We start from the raw sequence: 17,782 nt of genomic DNA, 5'->3' as shown, positions 1-17,782 counted from the left end.
CCAAAACAAACCCGCACCTTCACCTGTGTTTCCCGCTCCCCGAGGCGCACTCAGGACTCTCAGGTGTGCTGCTCGCGACTCGTATGGACCACTGACCACGCCCCTACACAAGCATGCCTCCTAAGGACAGAAAAGTGGCCGTAATGGGCTACAGAAGTGTTGGTAAGTGCTGCCGTCGAGAATCAGGCATGTACATTTATCACTTCCATTACGTATCACTCCTCGGGATGATTTTTTTAGGATGTTTCTTCCTCTCTCAATATACGTCGTCTTTTTTTGTGTGTTCTTTGCTACTTGGGCGTGGTTTTTGTGGTGGGTGTTATGGGTGGGATTAATAACATACGTAGCTACGTGTCCTATTCTTGTACATCGCTGTTGCCCTTTGGGCGAAAAACAAAAAATACCGATTGACAAAAAAATATCCTTGATGTTTGCGTGTGTTAACAGTTACATAATGACGCCGTTTCCTGCTGTATGTTACTCTGGAAGGGATGACATGTCTGGCAAACGTAACAAGCTTTGCCACACAAGTTTATCAGCTGAATGGAGCTGAAATCCTTTGTTTGGGCACTAAGAAAACATGTCTGATTATGAAGGTCACACCCTATAACGCCGTGGAGGACACAGCATGAAAAAAATAAAACAGCGCAAATTTGCAATGTCTATCCTTTGTTAGGTTTGGTGTGTTTCAAGGTTAATATTGGGTAAGTTTGAATATATATATCAGATTGGGTACAGGTGGAGATAAGGCGTACTGGATGATAAGAAATGATTGCATCTTCTCACTAAATCTTTTTATCATACAATAATGTATTTTGATGCATTTTTTGCTACAGGGAAGGAATAACCATACTCAACACACAAAATAATTAAGAAAGTGCTTCTTGTGATTTTTTCATGAAAGATAATAGCAAATAAGATCAAAATTAACCTTAACCAAGGTTGGAACAATCACATGAAATGAATGAAGGATTCTTGCAAGGATTTATCAAAACCTTTAGAGGCCTGCAGCCTCCAGAAATTCATTTCCAGAAATGATTCACCTAACAAAACTATTATGTAAGAGATTCAAACAAACATGAAAATTATATTTTTTGAGAAATTGTGGGGCTCACATCCTCTTCTTCCTCTCATAACCACCCAACACTAATCAGTCGTTCAACCTCCTAGCATGACCTAACCTAATCTCTCCCTGCAGGAAAGTCATCCCTGTGCATCCAGTTTGTTGATGGCCAATTTGTGGACAGCTATGACCCCACCATTGAAAACACCTTCACCAAGAAGCTCAAGGTAAGTGCCTGTTTCTGTTCATTCTCTGTACCTTAAGACCTTATGTCATATCAGCTTTGTTAATTCATTCTTGTCTAGATGTGTTAGATGCAGTGGCCTCCATCAATGTGCTAATCACCATAGATGGGAAAAGAATCAGTGCTCTGCTGTGCTTACCTCACCACCACAAACACAGTCATTTATTAGAGAAGATATAAACAGGCATCTTGTACTTCTGCTACAGGTGTTACTACTTTTACCATTATTTTTAATGCTAATCCACAATTCTGAAAACCAATGATTTTTGAAAGTTGAAATTTTTTTCCATGGATGCTGTCATTGCTAAAAAAAAAAAAAAAATTTACCTTCTTAAAATCTGAAAAAAAAAAAAAAAAAAATAGTTTCAAAGGAATGTGAATGTAAACCAGTGACTTACTTGAGTGTGGCGGCATTGTCTTGCCAGGTGAGGGGACAGGAGTATGGCCTGGAGCTGGTGGACACGGCCGGCCAGGATGAGTACAGCATCTTCCCTGCCCAATACTCCATGAACATCCACGGCTACGTCCTGGTCTACTCCATCACGTCGGAGAAGTCCTTTGAAGTGGCCCAGGTCATCTACGACAAGATTCTCGACATGATGGGCAAAGTCACGTGAGTTTTTAGGCACACACACACACACACACACACACACACACACACACACACACACACACACACACACACACACACACACACTTTCTTGTAGATCTTGTAGATAAAAAAAAAATTTATGACTGGAGAAATTGCTCTATATGAATTAATTATGTTTCTCAAAGAAGCATTAACATAGATTTAAAAATGAAAATGCAAAAAATGTAAAATCAGGTTAGCTGTCAGTTACGGGTCCTTCCCATTTAATGCATTTTCTTTTTATGTGTGTAAATGTAGATTTTCATCTGTAAATGTATATTAAATTAGACTAAAGGACAAAAGTGACTTATTCCAAAATTTTGAAAGTACATAAGCCATGATTCATTCTTATTAAATTATTTAGCTTGTTTATGTCAATGTGGTGCAGGATTAGAATACATCAAAGATAGTTTCTTGATGGCAAAAATAAATAATTTAAACAATCATGTCCCACACTATTCCTGTCAACAAAGGTTGCTTTCACTCCATCAGAGTTCTGTACTCTCACTTCATTCAATCAAGTCAGTCCACAGATGTCATTTGAGTCTGAATAATTTTGTGTTTAGGTAAAATATTGTTGCCATTGCCATTCAGTGCTATATTTAGGGTTAGTGGATCAATAAGTCAAGTGTACTAGGTCAGTGATAAGATAATAAAGTGTACTTGAGTTTATTTACCAATAGCACTGCACCAGCCAACTTTGTATTCCTACCAGAATCCTTTTTTCAATTCTAAGGTATAACCTGATTTATTACAAATAAGTAAGGATTTTGGTAGGAATGCAGCCAATTTGCTGTACATTATAAAACAGTACAGATACATAGGCCAGTTAGCAAGCATTAGACAGTGTTAACATGTTTGTGTGTCTTCAGATAGTAAAGCCACCATACCAGAGTCTGTAACACTGTGTATGATAGCAGTGTTTCCCAGACTAGCATTTGTGCTTTGATCAAAGTTGATCTATACTGATCTCCCTTTTGTAACATCTATAGTATTCAGCTTATATAAACATTCAGGCATGTGCAACAATGCTCACTTTGCATATGTTTTGTAGTATATGTCGATTCAATAACTTGGCTCGGCCATTCCCAGAGTTCCTGTGGTGTTGGTGGGAAACAAGAATGATTTGCATTTGGAGCGTGTGGTGAGCACCGACCAGGGGCGTCGCCTGGCCGACAACTGGAAGGCAGCATTTCTTGAGACGAGTGCCAAGGAACATGAGGTGAGTCATGCGGACTAACTTTTGTGAGTTTTGTGCTAGTATGCAATGAAGTGGTCTTGAAGGACCTATGAGATTTAGGCTTGTGCTGGAGGCTACTTGAAACCATGCAGCCTGTACTGAGCCTTCTTGCTTGACAGGTGCAGGTGCGTATGGAGGCTTAGAATATTGATGATAGTTATTTGTAAATCAGTCAGACTGTTTCAAGTTACAATGCTTAATTTTGAAAATAATTGGTGGTGAACATATGGTAAAATTATTAATGAGTATATTGGTCAGATATTTAGTTGGCTTCCCTTAATGCTTCATATACTCTTTCAAAAATTTTAGGAGCATTCTCAGAGTGTTTTTTTCATCTTAATCCACCTGATCACTGCCTTTGTTCCAAAGTGGACTCCTGTAGAGTGATGGAAAAAGTACAAAGTATTCTTCTTAGAGTTGGTAATGTACATGTAATTAATGAAGTCATTAACCTTATGAATTTAGTGTGTATTTTCCCTATGGTTCAGTTGATAATTTGGCACATGAAGACTGGCAACAAGGAGAGCTCCATTTTCAGTTGTGCCACCCTGTCACAAATGAAAAGGTTGGTCCCCAGGCAGAGTAAGCTTTTCATCTTCAGAGTGTAGGTTTGGTGTGTTTTCTTTGCACTAAGAGGAATCCTCAGCCTGTGTCTTGTCTTGCAGGCAGTGAATGACATCTTTACTCGAGCCATCCTGGAGATTGAGAGGGCTGATGGGAACCTGCCCCCTGGAAATGGCTGCCGTATTTCATGAAGACTCTGTGATATAGCCAGAACCTTTATTGCCACCATCTTCCTGATCACTGATTTGGATTTTGAAAACAGGACTTTGTACAGGGGTGTCTCTCTTCATGGGCTACAGGACCCAGGAAATTGTGTTTTCTTCTGTTGTATCATTTCTTCATGGCCTTGCCTGTTGTGAGTATGAGCCAGCCCACTAGTTCCACGCAGGCCCATCATCCTTGTCCGTCACAGGTGCAGGTCAATACTGGGGCCAGTGGGTGTGGCTCGCAATTCAAGGCTCAGGTATATACATAGAGAAAAATATTAGGTGGATCTATGTTAGGGATCACAGCTCATCCACTGCCTTAGATGGTGGAATTTGTACACTAAAGCCTGTTTGGGTCTGGCTTTGAGGAATTGAAAGACAAAGTGTGTGTGATTTGGGAATCATAGTAATCAAATGCCTTGTTTATGTTCATTGCCATTGCAATGCAAGGAAGGAACTGTTTCTTTCAACTCCATGTGTTTAGGAAAAGTCGTATCACTTAACTTTTTTCTTCTTTAAATTGTTGGTCACAATTTCAGAAGAAACCTTAAAGAGCCGCCAGTATGCTGGGTACAATGATGACCATATTGGAATTCCACTTAAATATGTAGAAAATATTACACGTGGGGATGGCATTCTTAATTAATAGCTTACATCTTAAGTAAGTGAGGAAGACTACACGTTGTGGAAGCTGAGCTAATGGTGAAATAGCTAAGCTTATATAATGTAAGGCAATAAATTCATAGAAAAATAACACATGCATCTTAATATTCTCCATAGCACAGCCAGTGTGTTCATCATCACCACTGGCAGTCTGTAACACTGCTTCACATGAACCATTGGTGTACAGGCAGCAATAAAAGGTATTTGTAACTCCTAGGATTTTTGAGCCTAGATTGCTAAATATATTACCAATATTGTTTTTACAAATGCACATCTTCATTTATGGAAGTAATTAGTGTGCCTACATTGACACACTTTTACATTCTCAGTAAGTTCTAATGGGTCAGTACAACACCATGCAAGTATGAAGTAACTGCCACAAAGAGAGGCCATTAAGTAATCACTGGGGACTGAATTCCTGGCAGAACCCAAAAGTAAATGAGTCCACCAAGTCACTTAGCAATACTGCAGTGAGACCATTACTGCACACCAAGGCCTTACTGGAGTTTGGTTACCCTTGACTGGCCTGTTACAACATACACTGGGTCCTACTGCATGAATCTTTTGTCCAACTATCAATACATCAAACTGAGGTCCCTCTTAGTCCTTTGACTATTGCAGCTTCCACCCAAGCTTGGTAAAATGTGCTGCAAGCTTGGAGAAAAATATTGAAAAGCAGCACTGAAAAGGAAATTCCAATCCTTCAGTTCCTGTGACTTTATTCTGTAAAATCATGTGGGGATGTTCATATAAGGAGTGTCATAATGCCCTCAGTAATTGAAAGGTTGAATTGGGGTAGCTAAGTCCAGACCACTGAAGGAGAGGATCCTAAGTCCTCTTGTTCCATCTACTGTAAGTTGTCTTTCATGACACACTGAAGAAAAAGCAGAATTCTGCCAACTCAGCCACACAGTGATGCCAAATGTCTCCTTACTGAAGAAAGTGAGCTGTTGATAACTTTCAATTTCAGGCAGTAGTATTTCACAACCTTATAAGATGTGGCTGTAAGTAATGCTGTGTTATTGACTCGCAAACACAATATTCTAAAAGCATATTCACAGATCTATTTGATACTCACAAATCATAATTCTCATGCAGGAAATAAGTGTGTTGGCTATATGAGAAATTTTAGCAACTTCCAAATTAATTATGCAGTTGGAAGTTGTATCAATTACATGAAAATTAAATTGTTAATTGAGTAATTAATGAATACTACTACAACTGATTCCTGTGAACAATTCCTGTCCTGAAAAGATTATTTAGCACCATGCATTGCCAGACTTAGTAGGTTATCATGTATCTGTAAAGGCAAGTGAGTGGCAAATGACAGGAAAGACTGTGATGAAAATGTACAATCAAGCCAAAGAAACATCAGCCAGACCTTTGCTATCCTGAGAGGAGAAGATGTACGTGGATGTGTGGAGCCGATCATGTGACCTGAAGGGATGTTAGTGTAGGGAGGAATGTGAGGCAATGGTGAGGTGCCCTGTCTGGAGGATCTAGATGTGATGATAGATTAGAACCAATGGCAAGGCAAGAGGGGACTATACTTGCAATAACAGAGATAACTGTGTATGGTGTCATGCAATATCTTTAGCGTTGCTTACAGAGAAAGTCATGTTTGAGAAATAAATAAGGATGTTTTAGTTATACTAGTGAAGAAGCTTAAGGAAAATTTTAAGTGAAGTATAATCAGTTAAATAAATGAGTATTACAGTGAATGAGTTAAAAATTTATGGAAATAACTGTTGACATCATAAAAATAATGGTGACAGTAATAATGATAACAATAATAATAATATTGAGATTGAAGCTATTAGATTTACATTCCTTAAAGAGAGGTATAGGTGTTATAACGAAGAGGACATAAGCAAAATTCTTAAGACCAGTAACCAGGATAGAACAAGAAATAATGGGTTCAAGCTTAAAAATCTTAGGTTTAAGAATGAGATAGGAAAAAATTGGTTGTCAAATAGAGTGGTAGATGAGTGGAATGGGCTCAGTCATCAGGTTGTTAGTGGAGTCATTAGGGAGCTTTAAGAGAAGATTAGACAGATTTATGGATTGGGATGACAGGTGGAAATAAGTAGATATATTTCATATAGGGACAGCCACATGTAGGCCTGATGGCTTCTTGCAGCTTCCCATATTTTCTCGTGTTCTTATGTTCTTAATAATAATGAGTAAACATTTTTCTTCATTCCATCATGAGAACCCAACTAATCATATGTATGATCTAAAAAAAAACAAAAGCAAAAATGAAACAAATAAATTACTTGTGAAAGTCCCAGAGCACTTAAAAAACGTGAAGTAAAACCCACTTTTGTTGCCAGACTATATACACGTGTTGGGTTGTTGTGTACAGGAGAAGGAGAGAAAGAGCGAACCGGGAATAAGGATTTGAGGCATGCACGAGAAAGAATAGGGATCAGGGAAGGGAAGTAGAGGAGGATTAGGAGTGTGTGGGGGGGGAGGGTACTGGAGGAGATGGAAGAGGAGAGAAAAGGAATTGAAGCAAGCTGGTACAGAAGATGGAGAAGGACACATTAGGTAGACAGGAGGAGGAAGAGGAAGGTGGAAGACAGGAGGCACGCAGGCAGAGAAGGAGATGGAGGGGAAGGAAGAGGAGACGAAGCAGAGAGAGAGAGAGAGAGAGAGAGAGAGAGAGAGAGAGAAGCAGGAGGCACAGCGCGTGACAATTCAAGAGCATGAGGGCACAGACGCTATTGTAGTGAGCTCATGTGATAGTGACGGAGCATTTTCAAGGATTACTGGTCCCGAGGTGGGTGGTTGACGGTGCCTCACTCTTGGACCAACGCGATACAGACTCCGGTCAACTGTCTCACTCCCCTTGTGCTTCTAGGAGTCAGGTAAGTTACTGTCCATATCCTGACCATATACCCTGACCATATATCCTGTGATATACCCATGGATACCTATACCAGAGCATGCCTCTATATTCAAGGGCCTTTATAATGTCATTCTAAGCTATTTCCAAAAAAAAAAAAAAAACTCTTTATCTTAGGAAATGGTTAAATGTTCGTAGAAATGATTTTTTTCTTTTTCTATTCTTTTTCGCTCGATATTTATTGTTTTCCTTGTGAATTGCGAGTTTCTGAAAGTTGTATGACGTCGCTTTTGTTGACAGGAAATATTCGCGCTTTGTGGCATGGATGACATGAGGTATTGTGGTTTATCGCTCTATTGTTGTGAGTGTTGAGCTGAGGGTTAAGGGGATTTTCTTTTCTTTGAGTCAAGGGATAACATAAATTGAACCTAGAGCCTTGGGCGTCTCGGAAAAAGAAGTGTTAAGCCCAAAGACAGGGAATTATTTTCTTTGACGATTTTTGTCACTTTTATTTCTTATTTGACAGGGTGCTACAGGCTTGCATTGTTGAGGGAGATAAAATTAAGAAGGAAAGAAAGAAAAGAAATATTTTTCGTCCAACAGTACAACCATCAAGTCAGAGAGAGAGAGAGAGAGAGAGAGAGAGAGAGAGAGAGAGAGAGAGAGAGAGAGAGAGAGAGAGAGAGAGAGAGAGAGATCGTTCACATCAACATTACTAAATTCATCAACAATTCTGGAAAAGTGGGATCATTACTTTTCAATGTCAATATTATTGGTGTCTGTTAAGGTCCTCCTCCTCCAGCATCTCTCTCTCTCCCTCTCTCTCTCTCCTCCTAGTTCCATCTCTCCGATTTTTTTTCTTTTTTTCCTTTTCTTCTCCCTCCACCACCACTATCACCACCACCACCATCTTTGACTAGCTTCCCGTGCTGAAGTCAATAAATAATATGTATCATTCTCATTCATAAACTCATCTAATCATCTTGTAAAGCTTCCTATTGACTCGGCACTAACAACCTGCTGATTACTGAGTCTATTCCATTCATCTTCTCGTACTCCACTCTATATTTGCAAGGTAGATGAATGGAATTATAGACTCAGTAATTCATCTAACATCGCAAGAAAATCCGGTTTTATTTCCCATCATAAATCACAGTAAACCTACCAGTCTTATCCGTATCACCATCAATAATAACACAAGAGGATTTCAAGAGGTCTTTTTTTCACCCGTAAGGGTAATCCTAGTCTAATCCAGGCTTCTTTGAGAATAAGGAGACAAAACACTGGAGAGGAAGGTTTGATCCCCTAGCACAATAGGGGTTTACAAAGCTCGAGTCTAAAGAATCTTGTTGAGCTTTGAATTGTGGCTTATTCGCAAACTCGCAAGGGTGAATGTTCCTTGCAGGTTGCCAGTGGGAAGAGAAAGGACTGAGTTGATAATCTGATACTAAGCATTGCATTCTGGGACGTCTCGATGTCTTTAAGGTTCGTGTTAAAAAACGCTTTGCTCCCACCACAACTGTTTTCAAAGACAACATAGATGATTAGTCGGGTTCTAAAAACGGTTTCTCTTTTCAGTAATGTAGAAATCTTGTTAATCTGTCTCTATAACCACAGAAACACTCTTAAAAACCCATGTAGCTTCAGATAGTCTTTTAAAACAGTGTAGGTGCTGCAAAGTGTTTCAGAATATGATCCTAAGCCTAATGAAAGGTACTGGGGGTTTTCAAGGGGGGTTTCATGATTTTGTACGTCACCAGCTGTGCTATGCTTATGCTCCTTCCGTAAGGCACCGGCGTGGCGTGAATGATATGTGATGCGTGTGTGGTGCTTTGTCTGGGCCAGCCCGTGTGGAATTGCCTGCCTGGTATATAGACATATGTAGTTTTCGTGATTCTAGTGATAGTTTATTGATTCTGCACCATCCATGAAAAAAAAAAGACTAAAGAGAACCTAGCCAATCATCACTGTGGACTTGGAAAACACTTCTCCTGAAAGCCTAAAGTGTTTCTAAGTAAACCCTGAAGACAAGAGCCGTTGGACCAAATCATTTCCATTCTTAAACACGTCAGCACCTCCCAGCTACATTTTAAAAGCTCTTCTGAAAGTTACCTTTTTTTTTTTAAGTGTTTTTAAGTTTCAGCGATAGTTCAGCACGGATTCTGCACTGTTAATAGGAAGAAAACATCAATGAGAACCCCTTTTATCACATTTGCGTCATCCGGAAATTATGTTTTAACGATTTTAATAACAGTTCGATAAGGATTATTCACCAATTATGACAAGAAAACACCAATATGAATCCAAATAATATCCGTGTCTTCCTGAAGTTATTAAAAATTTTCTAGTGTTTTAACGATTTTAGTTATAGTTCGATATAAATCCTTCGCCATCAATGACAAGAAAACACCTATGAAAACCCGGTTACCGATCAATCATATATACGGCCTTTGAAAACTGGTCTCGTAAGATAAAAGCATTTCAATATACATCAAGTTTATTTATGTGAGATCTGCGGTGGCTCGGGTAAGATATGTTCTCTCTAGGTAGAGGACGAAGGTGGAGGTGGAGGGCACGTGATCTGGGAGGTTGTACGGGAGGAGGAGGCAGAGGCTTGGGAGGAGGAGGAGGACGTGGGGATGGAGGGAGGCAGAGAGAGGGGGGTAACTCAAACTGATCTCTGACTCCTGTATATTGGCACGCTCCTTACTGACACACACACACACTAGTACTACCTCTCACCTAATCCTCCTCTTTCTCTTTCTCCCTGTTCTTGTCTTACTATTCACCTAATCTTCCTGTTTCGCTTCCTCCCTATCCTCTCTTTCCTCCCCTTCTCCATACACCTCTTACTATTCAATCTCTTTTTATCTAGTAGAATGAACTAAACTTTCTCTTTCTCCTAGTCTTCCTTATCTTCCTCTTTTCCCTCCTCCTCTTACTGTCTTACTATTTCCTTCCTGAACTTTCTCCTCGTCCTTCTCATCTTACTCCTCTTTGCCCTCTTGCTGTCCTAAATGACACCAAGTTCGTAGTTTGAATTGAGCTTTTAAACTTTCTCATCCTCCTCGTCCTTCTCGTATCTGATCCTCTTTCTCCTGTTACTGTTCTATTCCCTTATCAAGTTCGTAATCAGAATAACGTCATGTACAGGCAAACAAGGATATTGGTATTTGGGTATCGTGTATAATTCAATATAATCCTCCTGTTCAGAAGCCTTCATCGCCCCTCCCTCCATCCCCACCTCGACCCTCCAGATATCGACTCCACAGCTGCTTCAAGAGGGATTGCCACCCGCCTTCAGGATGGGCTTCAAAACCTGGCTGATTTACAGGTGGAAGCAGGTGAGTGGCAATTATAGGTACACACAGTTGCCTATCTAAAAAGTACCCATGTAAGGTTCCCATATATTTATCATGACGCCAGTATAATAAATGAAGTTAAAATATTATATCACTGCCTTTCAATTCATTATATCGTAACGTTATCACACTAAAACATAAACTGCAAGAAAGTCATCAGGACTACACGTAGCAGTTCCTGTATAAAACATGCCTATGTATTTCCATCTATTATTCCCATCCAAATATATATGTTTAGTCTTTCAAAGCTCCATATTGACTCGACACTAAGAGTTTCATCACCGAATATATTCCAGTACAAGTATTTGCAATATATTATAAGAATCATATGCTTCGTTAGAATCGCGTGTTGCAGTGATCGCTTTTATAAAGAGAGAGAGAGAGAGAGAGAGAGAGAGAGAGAGAGAGAGAGAGAGGGGGGGGGGGCACATGAAAAATACGGGCACAACTGTAATACTTCCTTGTTAATAATAGGAAAATGTGGAATTATATACTGATAAACTGGTAAACTCTGGAAATATCTGCTTCTGTATTTCTTCCTTCCTGTGACTTGAACTCTTTCAAGAAGGACGCTCCAAGATACTTATTCTTCAATTTTGGATTTTTTTTTCCTTTGTTTTTTTTAGAATTGGTATTCTGAGTGGGCCTTTTTTTTCACTCTTTTGTTGCCCTTGGCCGGTGCCCCTCTTACATAAAAATAAAGAAATATTCACTGAAAGGGATTTTCTCCTTATTCTTCCTCTTCTTCCCATTATTTATTTATTTATTTATTTTCCTACTAATTGCGTATGGTGTGCCCGCTTGGCAGATATGCGCGGCCTGCGTGCTGGGTTGCGCTGTGATCATGACGGGCAACGTGGTGGGCTGGTCCGTGGAGGTGTCCCGCATCATGGAGGATCCCAACACTAACTTCAACTTCACTCAGGACGACCATCAGTGGCTGGGTGAGTCAGTGAGACCATCTCTCCTTCAAGTCCTGGCGTTTTCACTTCTTTCATCAACATTTTTTTTTCTAATTGTGGCCTTTTTTCCATCTTCTGTTCAAGTTCCGGCATTTTTTTTCATCATTTTTTTTTCGGTAGTCTTCTTCTTCTTCAAGTTCTGGCATTTCCGGTTTTTTCAGACTCTAAGGCTAAGTACGAAGATATCATAAATAGATTTTTTCTTTTTTTAACTGTGGCCTTTCCTCTGTTTTCCAAGATCTAATATTTCCACTTTTCTCAACTTTTTTCTTCACTGTGGCATCTTTTTTTCTTTAAGTTCTGGGATTTCCACTTCTTTTGGACATTCAAATACATATATTTTTTTTACAAATTCTCTCTCTCTCTCTCTCTCTCTCTCTCTCTCTCTCTCCAACCATCGTATCTGAAAGTCTGTCTCTCTGTCTGTCTGTTCGTCCTTCTGTCTGCTTATCCCTATTTGCTTGTCTGTGCATTCTGTAATTAACTGAATATTGAGTATTTGAATAGAGAAGAATTAACACTCACGTCGTCGTTGTTGTTGTTTTTGTTGGTGGTGGTGGTGGTGGTGGTGCTACTGTTGCTCCCTTCTAATGTTTTGATGCACAACGATTCTCTTTCCCTATACAATTCCTAAAAGAAGAAACATGATTTGCGTTACTATACATCTAAACTTATGATAATAATGACTGACTGACTGACCGACTGACTGACTGACCGATTGGCTGACTGACCGACTGACTTCCTCACTCAAATTTCCTTGACCAAAGTTCAGTGGGCCTTCTTGAATTTGGTTGTGCCTTTGGGTTTTCCTCCCACATAAAATTTCACTCATTCACTCAATTAACTCTTCTCTTATAGTGTTACGTGCATATAAAAAAAAATACTCTTCCAATCACCTTTCCTATTCCAATGCCAACAACAACAACATCAACAACAACAACAACAGCAAAAAGATACTCACTCACTCGGTCACTTGTTGCAGTGTCGTGTGGAGGCATCGCAGCCATCTTCTCCACAGCCGGGGCAGGCATGCTGGTTGAGCTGGTGGGGCCCTGCCGTCTGCTAGGTTTCATGCTAGTGCCCGCGGCTATCGGCTGGATCCTCATGGCCACCACGCTCTCCCTGCCCTGGATCTACGTGGGAAGGGTCATCACGGGGGCTATAGGGTTCATGATCACCACTGTGGCTCAGGTGCGTATGGTGTGCGTAATGTGTGTGTGAAGACTATATTCTGAAACAATTCTGCCCGCACTCCCACTGCTTTCATAACGGTCTGGCTGAAGTTGCACGGGTTTCTAAGTTTTTTTTTTTTTTACGGTTTTAGTGACAGATTATCAAGATTTCTACGTTAATGACATGACAAACACTCTTGAGAACCCTGCTCATCATCTTTGTTTCCTTTGAAAATGTTCGTGGTGAGACAGCAAAGCATTTCTGAATGTATACGAGCCCAAGTGTGACAGTGAAATATAAACTCATGAACTGACTTTTAATATAAATACAAACCTTCCAGATTTCATCCATGTCAAAATAAAAAAAAAATGTCTATTTATCTATCTACCAAACTATCTATCTGTTAGTTTATCTATCTGCTTATACATCTATCCACTTATCAACCTATCCGTCCATCTATTTATCTCTCCATGCATGTACCCATTAATCCACCCATCCACCTACCCTCCATCCCCCGCAGCCCGTGATAGCTGAGATGTGCCTGCCTGACGTGCGTGGTCTCCTCTCGTCCCTCACGGAGATCATGGTGAGCGTGGGCATGCTGCTCGTGTACATACTGGCGCGGTTCCTCTCCTGGCAGACCACCACCCTCATCTGCGGCGTGCTACTCTTCCCGCTCGTCACAGCCATCCTCTTCGTGCCGGAGTCCCCCTACTGGTTACTCCGGCGAGGCAGGGAGAAGATGGCGCTTAGGTAAGGGATTGAAGAGGAGAATATCAATGAGGTTTTGGTAAAAGTTAATCACGAAAAGCTGCGTGTTAATGGAAAGAAAGAGAAAAGAAGGATGAGAGAAGATTTCGCATAGGTGAGGGATTAAGAACGAGAAATTAGTGATGGAAAGGAAGAAGAAATGATAAGGAGGTGACAGAGTATTGCATTTTCCAAGAACACTCCAAGCAATTCCTCCCCTCTCTCCCCGTCAGGTCCCTCATGCGTCTCCGCGCCCCGGAACACGATGTGGACTCCGAACTCAGCAACATCCGGGAGGCGATCAATCAGCAGACCCAGCATAGCTCCATCAAGCAGCAGGTGAAGCGTGCACACACACACACACACACACACACACAAACTACTACTATTATAACTACTACTACTACTTACTGCTACTATCACCACCACCACCACCACTACTACTACTACTACTACTACTACAACCCCGTAACATAACACCAACCACACACACATACATATCACTAATCTCTCCTTAGCAAAGCCCAACTAACAAATCCTAACCTAACATAGCCCCTGCACCTGCCACACAGTTCCTGTCGCTGAAGGAGACCGCTAACTACCGCCCCGTCGTCCTGGTCACCTCCATGTTCCTCCTTCGTGAGCTGGGGGGCGCCATGAACATCTTTATGTACGCCGTCTTCTTCTTCGAGAACGCTGGAGTCATGCTCGATCCCTTTTCCTGCTCCATCGTCCTCGGGTTCTCGCGTCTGATCTTCACCGTCATTTCCGCCACCATTATCGATAAAGTGGGGCGTCGTCCTCTCCTCCTGAGCTCTACCCTCATCTGTTCCCTCACCCTCTATATCACTGGTGGGTCCTAACGCAGCGGCAATGATAAGAGAGGACGCGGGAAAGACACAAGAGATGTTAATGTCTAGGAATATAGAGGAGTAAATAGAAGGAACAGATACCCAGGAGCTTTGTTGGCTTAGAAAGGGGATATCTGCTGAAACTTCACGTGCATGCTATTGATATAAACTGCGTATGGAAGAGCAAAAGTGATTAGAGCGTCAGGAGTGTAAAAGGGAGATATATAGGGAAGATTGACAGAGGGAAGGAAAGAGTGGATAGAAGCTTGCAGGACGGAAAGGAGAGAAATGAAACTATGTAGAAACTTCGAAGAAACACGCGAGGATGGAAGGCTGCAGGAGGGAGGGAAGGGGAGGATAGAAGACTGCTGGACAGAAAGCAGGAGTAAACTGCAGGAGGAAGGAAGAGGAGGAAGTGGTGGAGATAACAGAGCATAAGAACATTTGTGAACCTGCAAGAGCATAGAGGCGTGTTAGTACATCTCTCTCTCCTCCAGGTGGAGTGCTGTCCATGGAGGATCAGGGTATTGGGTGGCTGCCCCTGGCGTGCGTGGTGCTGTACGTGGCGTCCTTCGGCATGGGCGTGGGTCCCGTGCCCTGGATCCTCCTGGGCGAGCTGCTGCCAACGCCCGTCCGCTCCATCGGCGCCTCCATCGTCACCTCAGTCTTCGTCGTCGTCCTCTTCATCGTCACCAATGTAAGTATTCGTCCCAGTGGGTTACTGAAGGGAGCATTGTCACTGGTAAGTTGAGACAGGTGAAATTAGGTTAGTCTAAGGTGAAGTTTAGGTTAGATTAGCTCTGGTTAGGTTTAACGTTGATTTAGTTTAGGTGAGGTTAGGTTTAATCTTAACTACGTCTATATATAAACCTTCATTTTATCCTCTTCCCCAAAAAAACCGGGTTGGCCAGACCTTCATATGTCTCTACCGAACGCCAACTAACGCCTCTCTCTCTCTCCGACAGGTATTCCCTGACGTGGCCACGGCTATTGGAGTGGAGAACGCCTGCCTGATCTTCGCCACCTTCCAGCTGATCCTCGCCCTGATCGTGTTCCTGTTCGTGCCGGAGACTCGCGGCCGCACCCTGGAGGAGCTGCAGCAGGCATTTGTAGGCAACGAGCTGCTCACGCCCTTCTCCCAGACAGGGCGGCAAGGATACACCCCGGCTTACGGCTCCACCTTCCCCTCCGGCATGTCTTTCCCTTCCTCCTCCCAAGAAAAGGTCCGCTAGGTCTTCACTAAGGCAGCAGGCACGCTATGACACTGCCGCGTCTGTTGCTTGATTGTTTCGCTTCCCGATAAGCTTACGAATGTCAGTCAGCAGTGTATTTTAAACGTTTCACCAGTTTGCCTTGACTGCTTTCAACAGGCTCCAGTGGAAGTTCTTTAGTAAGGTTTCAAGAGTGTTTTTGTGATTCTAGTGATAGTTTAGGGAGGTTTCTGCACCTTGAGTGGGAGAAGGCGCTCGTGATAACCCGACTAATCATCTCTGCGGTCTTTGAAAATTGTCTTGTTGAGAACGTATGTAAAGCGTTTCAAAATACGGGCCCGAATATCTGTGTGTGTTGCCTGTATTCACAACACATTCACTATTAGTTAATGCAAAAAATATGAATGATAAGATATTCTAGTGTGGAAATGTTGTATGTTCTTCACCTGTAGTTATTAGTGACCATCAATCACAGGTAAGCATCTCATCATAGCTCGCAAACACAAACATGACCTCTCTCTCTCTCTCTCTCTCTCTCTCTCTCTCTCTCTCTCTCTCTCTCTCTCTCTCTCTCTCCGCCCTGCTTTTGATTTAAAAACCAAAATCTCATTACCTTTTCTTTCTCCTCCGCCTTCTTCCATCTAGCCAGGATAAGCTTTTTTTTCTTTCTTCTTTTTTCGGCTCCTCAACCATCTCTTGCCCTAAAATTATACCAACTCACCAATATGTTTTCCTCCTGATCTTGTCCTACGCACTCGAAGCACACACAACTTTTTTTTTTTTCGTCTTTTCTTCCTCTGCCATCTCTTGCCATGCATAATACAAGCTCACACCAACATCTCTTCCTCTCCTCCTCCAAACCTTACCCTACGCATTCCCAGCACACGCCACCATCCCTCCCTCTCTTTCAAACTTTATACATTCTCAGCACACGTCAGCATCCCTCCCTCACTTTCAAACCTTACCCTAAGCACACTCAGTATACGCTATAACATAATCTTCCTCCAGATCTTATCCTACGCACTTCCAGCACATGCCAGCATCATAATTTCTCTTTCTCCAACGCTACGTACCTTTCAGAAGCGCACTCCCTTCACACCATTTGCACCAAGCTGAGCGGCGGACATACAACTCTCCTCGCCCAGTAGGTGCTCTTTGTTGCCATCTTGCCGTCTGTTACTCACACCTAAAAGTAATAAAATGCCATGAGACTCACGCCCCCATCCTCTCATATCACACGCTCCCTCACTGGTCAATACATCAATTAATATTTCACAAGGATACAATTAACTTGGCAGCTTCTCGCATCTGTCACCTTCCTGTTATCCTTCTTCCTCTTTCTGTTAGTGTTTCATGAGACCCTGAAGCACTGGACCCCGAGAGAAGTGAAGCATCGAATCTGCGTGATGTGTGAGCTCCATGGCACAAGAAGGTAAAATAACAGTGAAAAGATACATTAACAGAAGAAGTAGACCTAAAACAACTAAGAGAATAGCTTCAACAGCAGGGAAAACCAGTGCATGCTTACTATTACAGACTGAGCGGGACTTACTGGGGATAACAGTCTCCCACATACACCAAAGTCTTTTCCTTTTCAGATGTTTGAATTGCGTTGTTATAAATTAGATAACAGCACAATTTAAGCCTCTGAAAAGGATAAAGACAGGTATAATAATAAACTACAGACTTTCACCAGAAGACCATATAAATGAAAGTAAAGAACATGTGGAAAATGTAAATAGGTAAACAAGAATAGGCAAACATACGCACTAAACTCAGAACGCCACCATTCTTACGTAATAAACCCTCACCAAAAAGTACAAAATCTTCCGGAGCAGCTGAATGTCTTTACGTGGCGGTCCAGTGCATCTTCTTATCGTCTATCATCCCGTAGAAGTATAAAATGTTCCTGAGAGGCACCACTGTTTCCCCGATATCCTTGATCTCCTGAATGTCTGGTAGAGTGAGATTACCAACAACGTCAGGCCGCTGCAGGAAGCTGACGAGACTGGTA

General features: G+C 41.8%; 2 protein-coding genes across 4 annotated transcripts; both read left to right on the top strand.

Annotated features, from left to right (window-relative positions):
- Positions 1-20: 20 nt before the first annotated feature.
- Positions 21-4,699, top strand: LOC135110493 (GTP-binding protein Rheb homolog). The gene is made up of 5 exons (XM_064022857.1): positions 21-162; positions 1,199-1,290; positions 1,733-1,920; positions 3,031-3,160; positions 3,844-4,699. Exons 1-5 carry the CDS (start codon positions 114-116, stop codon positions 3,931-3,933), a joined length of 549 nt encoding a protein of 182 aa, XP_063878927.1. The 5' UTR covers positions 21-113; the 3' UTR covers positions 3,934-4,699.
- Positions 4,700-7,341: 2,642 nt separating this feature from the next.
- LOC135110491 (facilitated trehalose transporter Tret1-like) lies at positions 7,342-16,197 on the top strand. Of its 3 annotated transcripts, XM_064022853.1 has the most exons (10): positions 7,412-7,481; positions 7,986-8,074; positions 10,673-10,803; positions 11,630-11,765; positions 12,766-12,974; positions 13,477-13,709; positions 13,940-14,045; positions 14,279-14,558; positions 15,055-15,254; positions 15,523-16,197. In XM_064022853.1, the coding sequence occupies exons 3-10, from the start codon at positions 10,765-10,767 to the stop codon at positions 15,787-15,789; spliced, it is 1,470 nt and encodes a 489-aa protein (XP_063878923.1). In that variant the 5' UTR covers positions 7,412-7,481; positions 7,986-8,074; positions 10,673-10,764; the 3' UTR covers positions 15,790-16,197. The 3 variants fall into 3 exon arrangements, with proteins under 3 accessions (XP_063878922.1, XP_063878925.1, XP_063878923.1); XM_064022852.1 differs by lacking the exon at positions 7,986-8,074 and having other exon boundaries at positions 7,342-7,481; XM_064022855.1 differs by lacking the exon at positions 7,986-8,074 and having other exon boundaries at positions 7,381-7,481; positions 10,717-10,803.
- Positions 16,198-17,782: the final 1,585 nt, after the last annotated feature.

The sequence above is a fragment of the Scylla paramamosain genome, chromosome 20 (genome assembly GCF_035594125.1).
Source record: "Scylla paramamosain isolate STU-SP2022 chromosome 20, ASM3559412v1, whole genome shotgun sequence".
Taxonomy (NCBI): Eukaryota; Metazoa; Arthropoda; class Malacostraca; order Decapoda; family Portunidae; genus Scylla; species Scylla paramamosain.
This window is presented reverse-complemented; position numbering and strand designations above follow the sequence as displayed.

Coding starts and splice junctions, on each gene's coding strand:
- LOC135110493 (XM_064022857.1), top strand. CDS start 114: ATGCCTCCTAAGGACAGAAAAGTGGCCGTAATGGGCTACAGAAGTGTT. Junction 1,921..3,030: donor GACATGATGGGCAAAGTCAC/GTGAGTTTTTAG, acceptor GGCCATTCCCAG/AGTTCCTGTGGTGTTGGTGG. Junction 3,161..3,843: donor CGAGTGCCAAGGAACATGAG/GTGAGTCATGCG, acceptor CTTGTCTTGCAG/GCAGTGAATGACATCTTTAC.
- LOC135110491 (XM_064022852.1), top strand. CDS start 10,765: ATGGGCTTCAAAACCTGGCTGATTTACAGGTGGAAGCAG. Junction 10,804..11,629: donor TGATTTACAGGTGGAAGCAG/GTGAGTGGCAAT, acceptor CCCGCTTGGCAG/ATATGCGCGGCCTGCGTGCT. Junction 13,710..13,939: donor AGGGAGAAGATGGCGCTTAG/GTAAGGGATTGA, acceptor TCTCCCCGTCAG/GTCCCTCATGCGTCTCCGCG.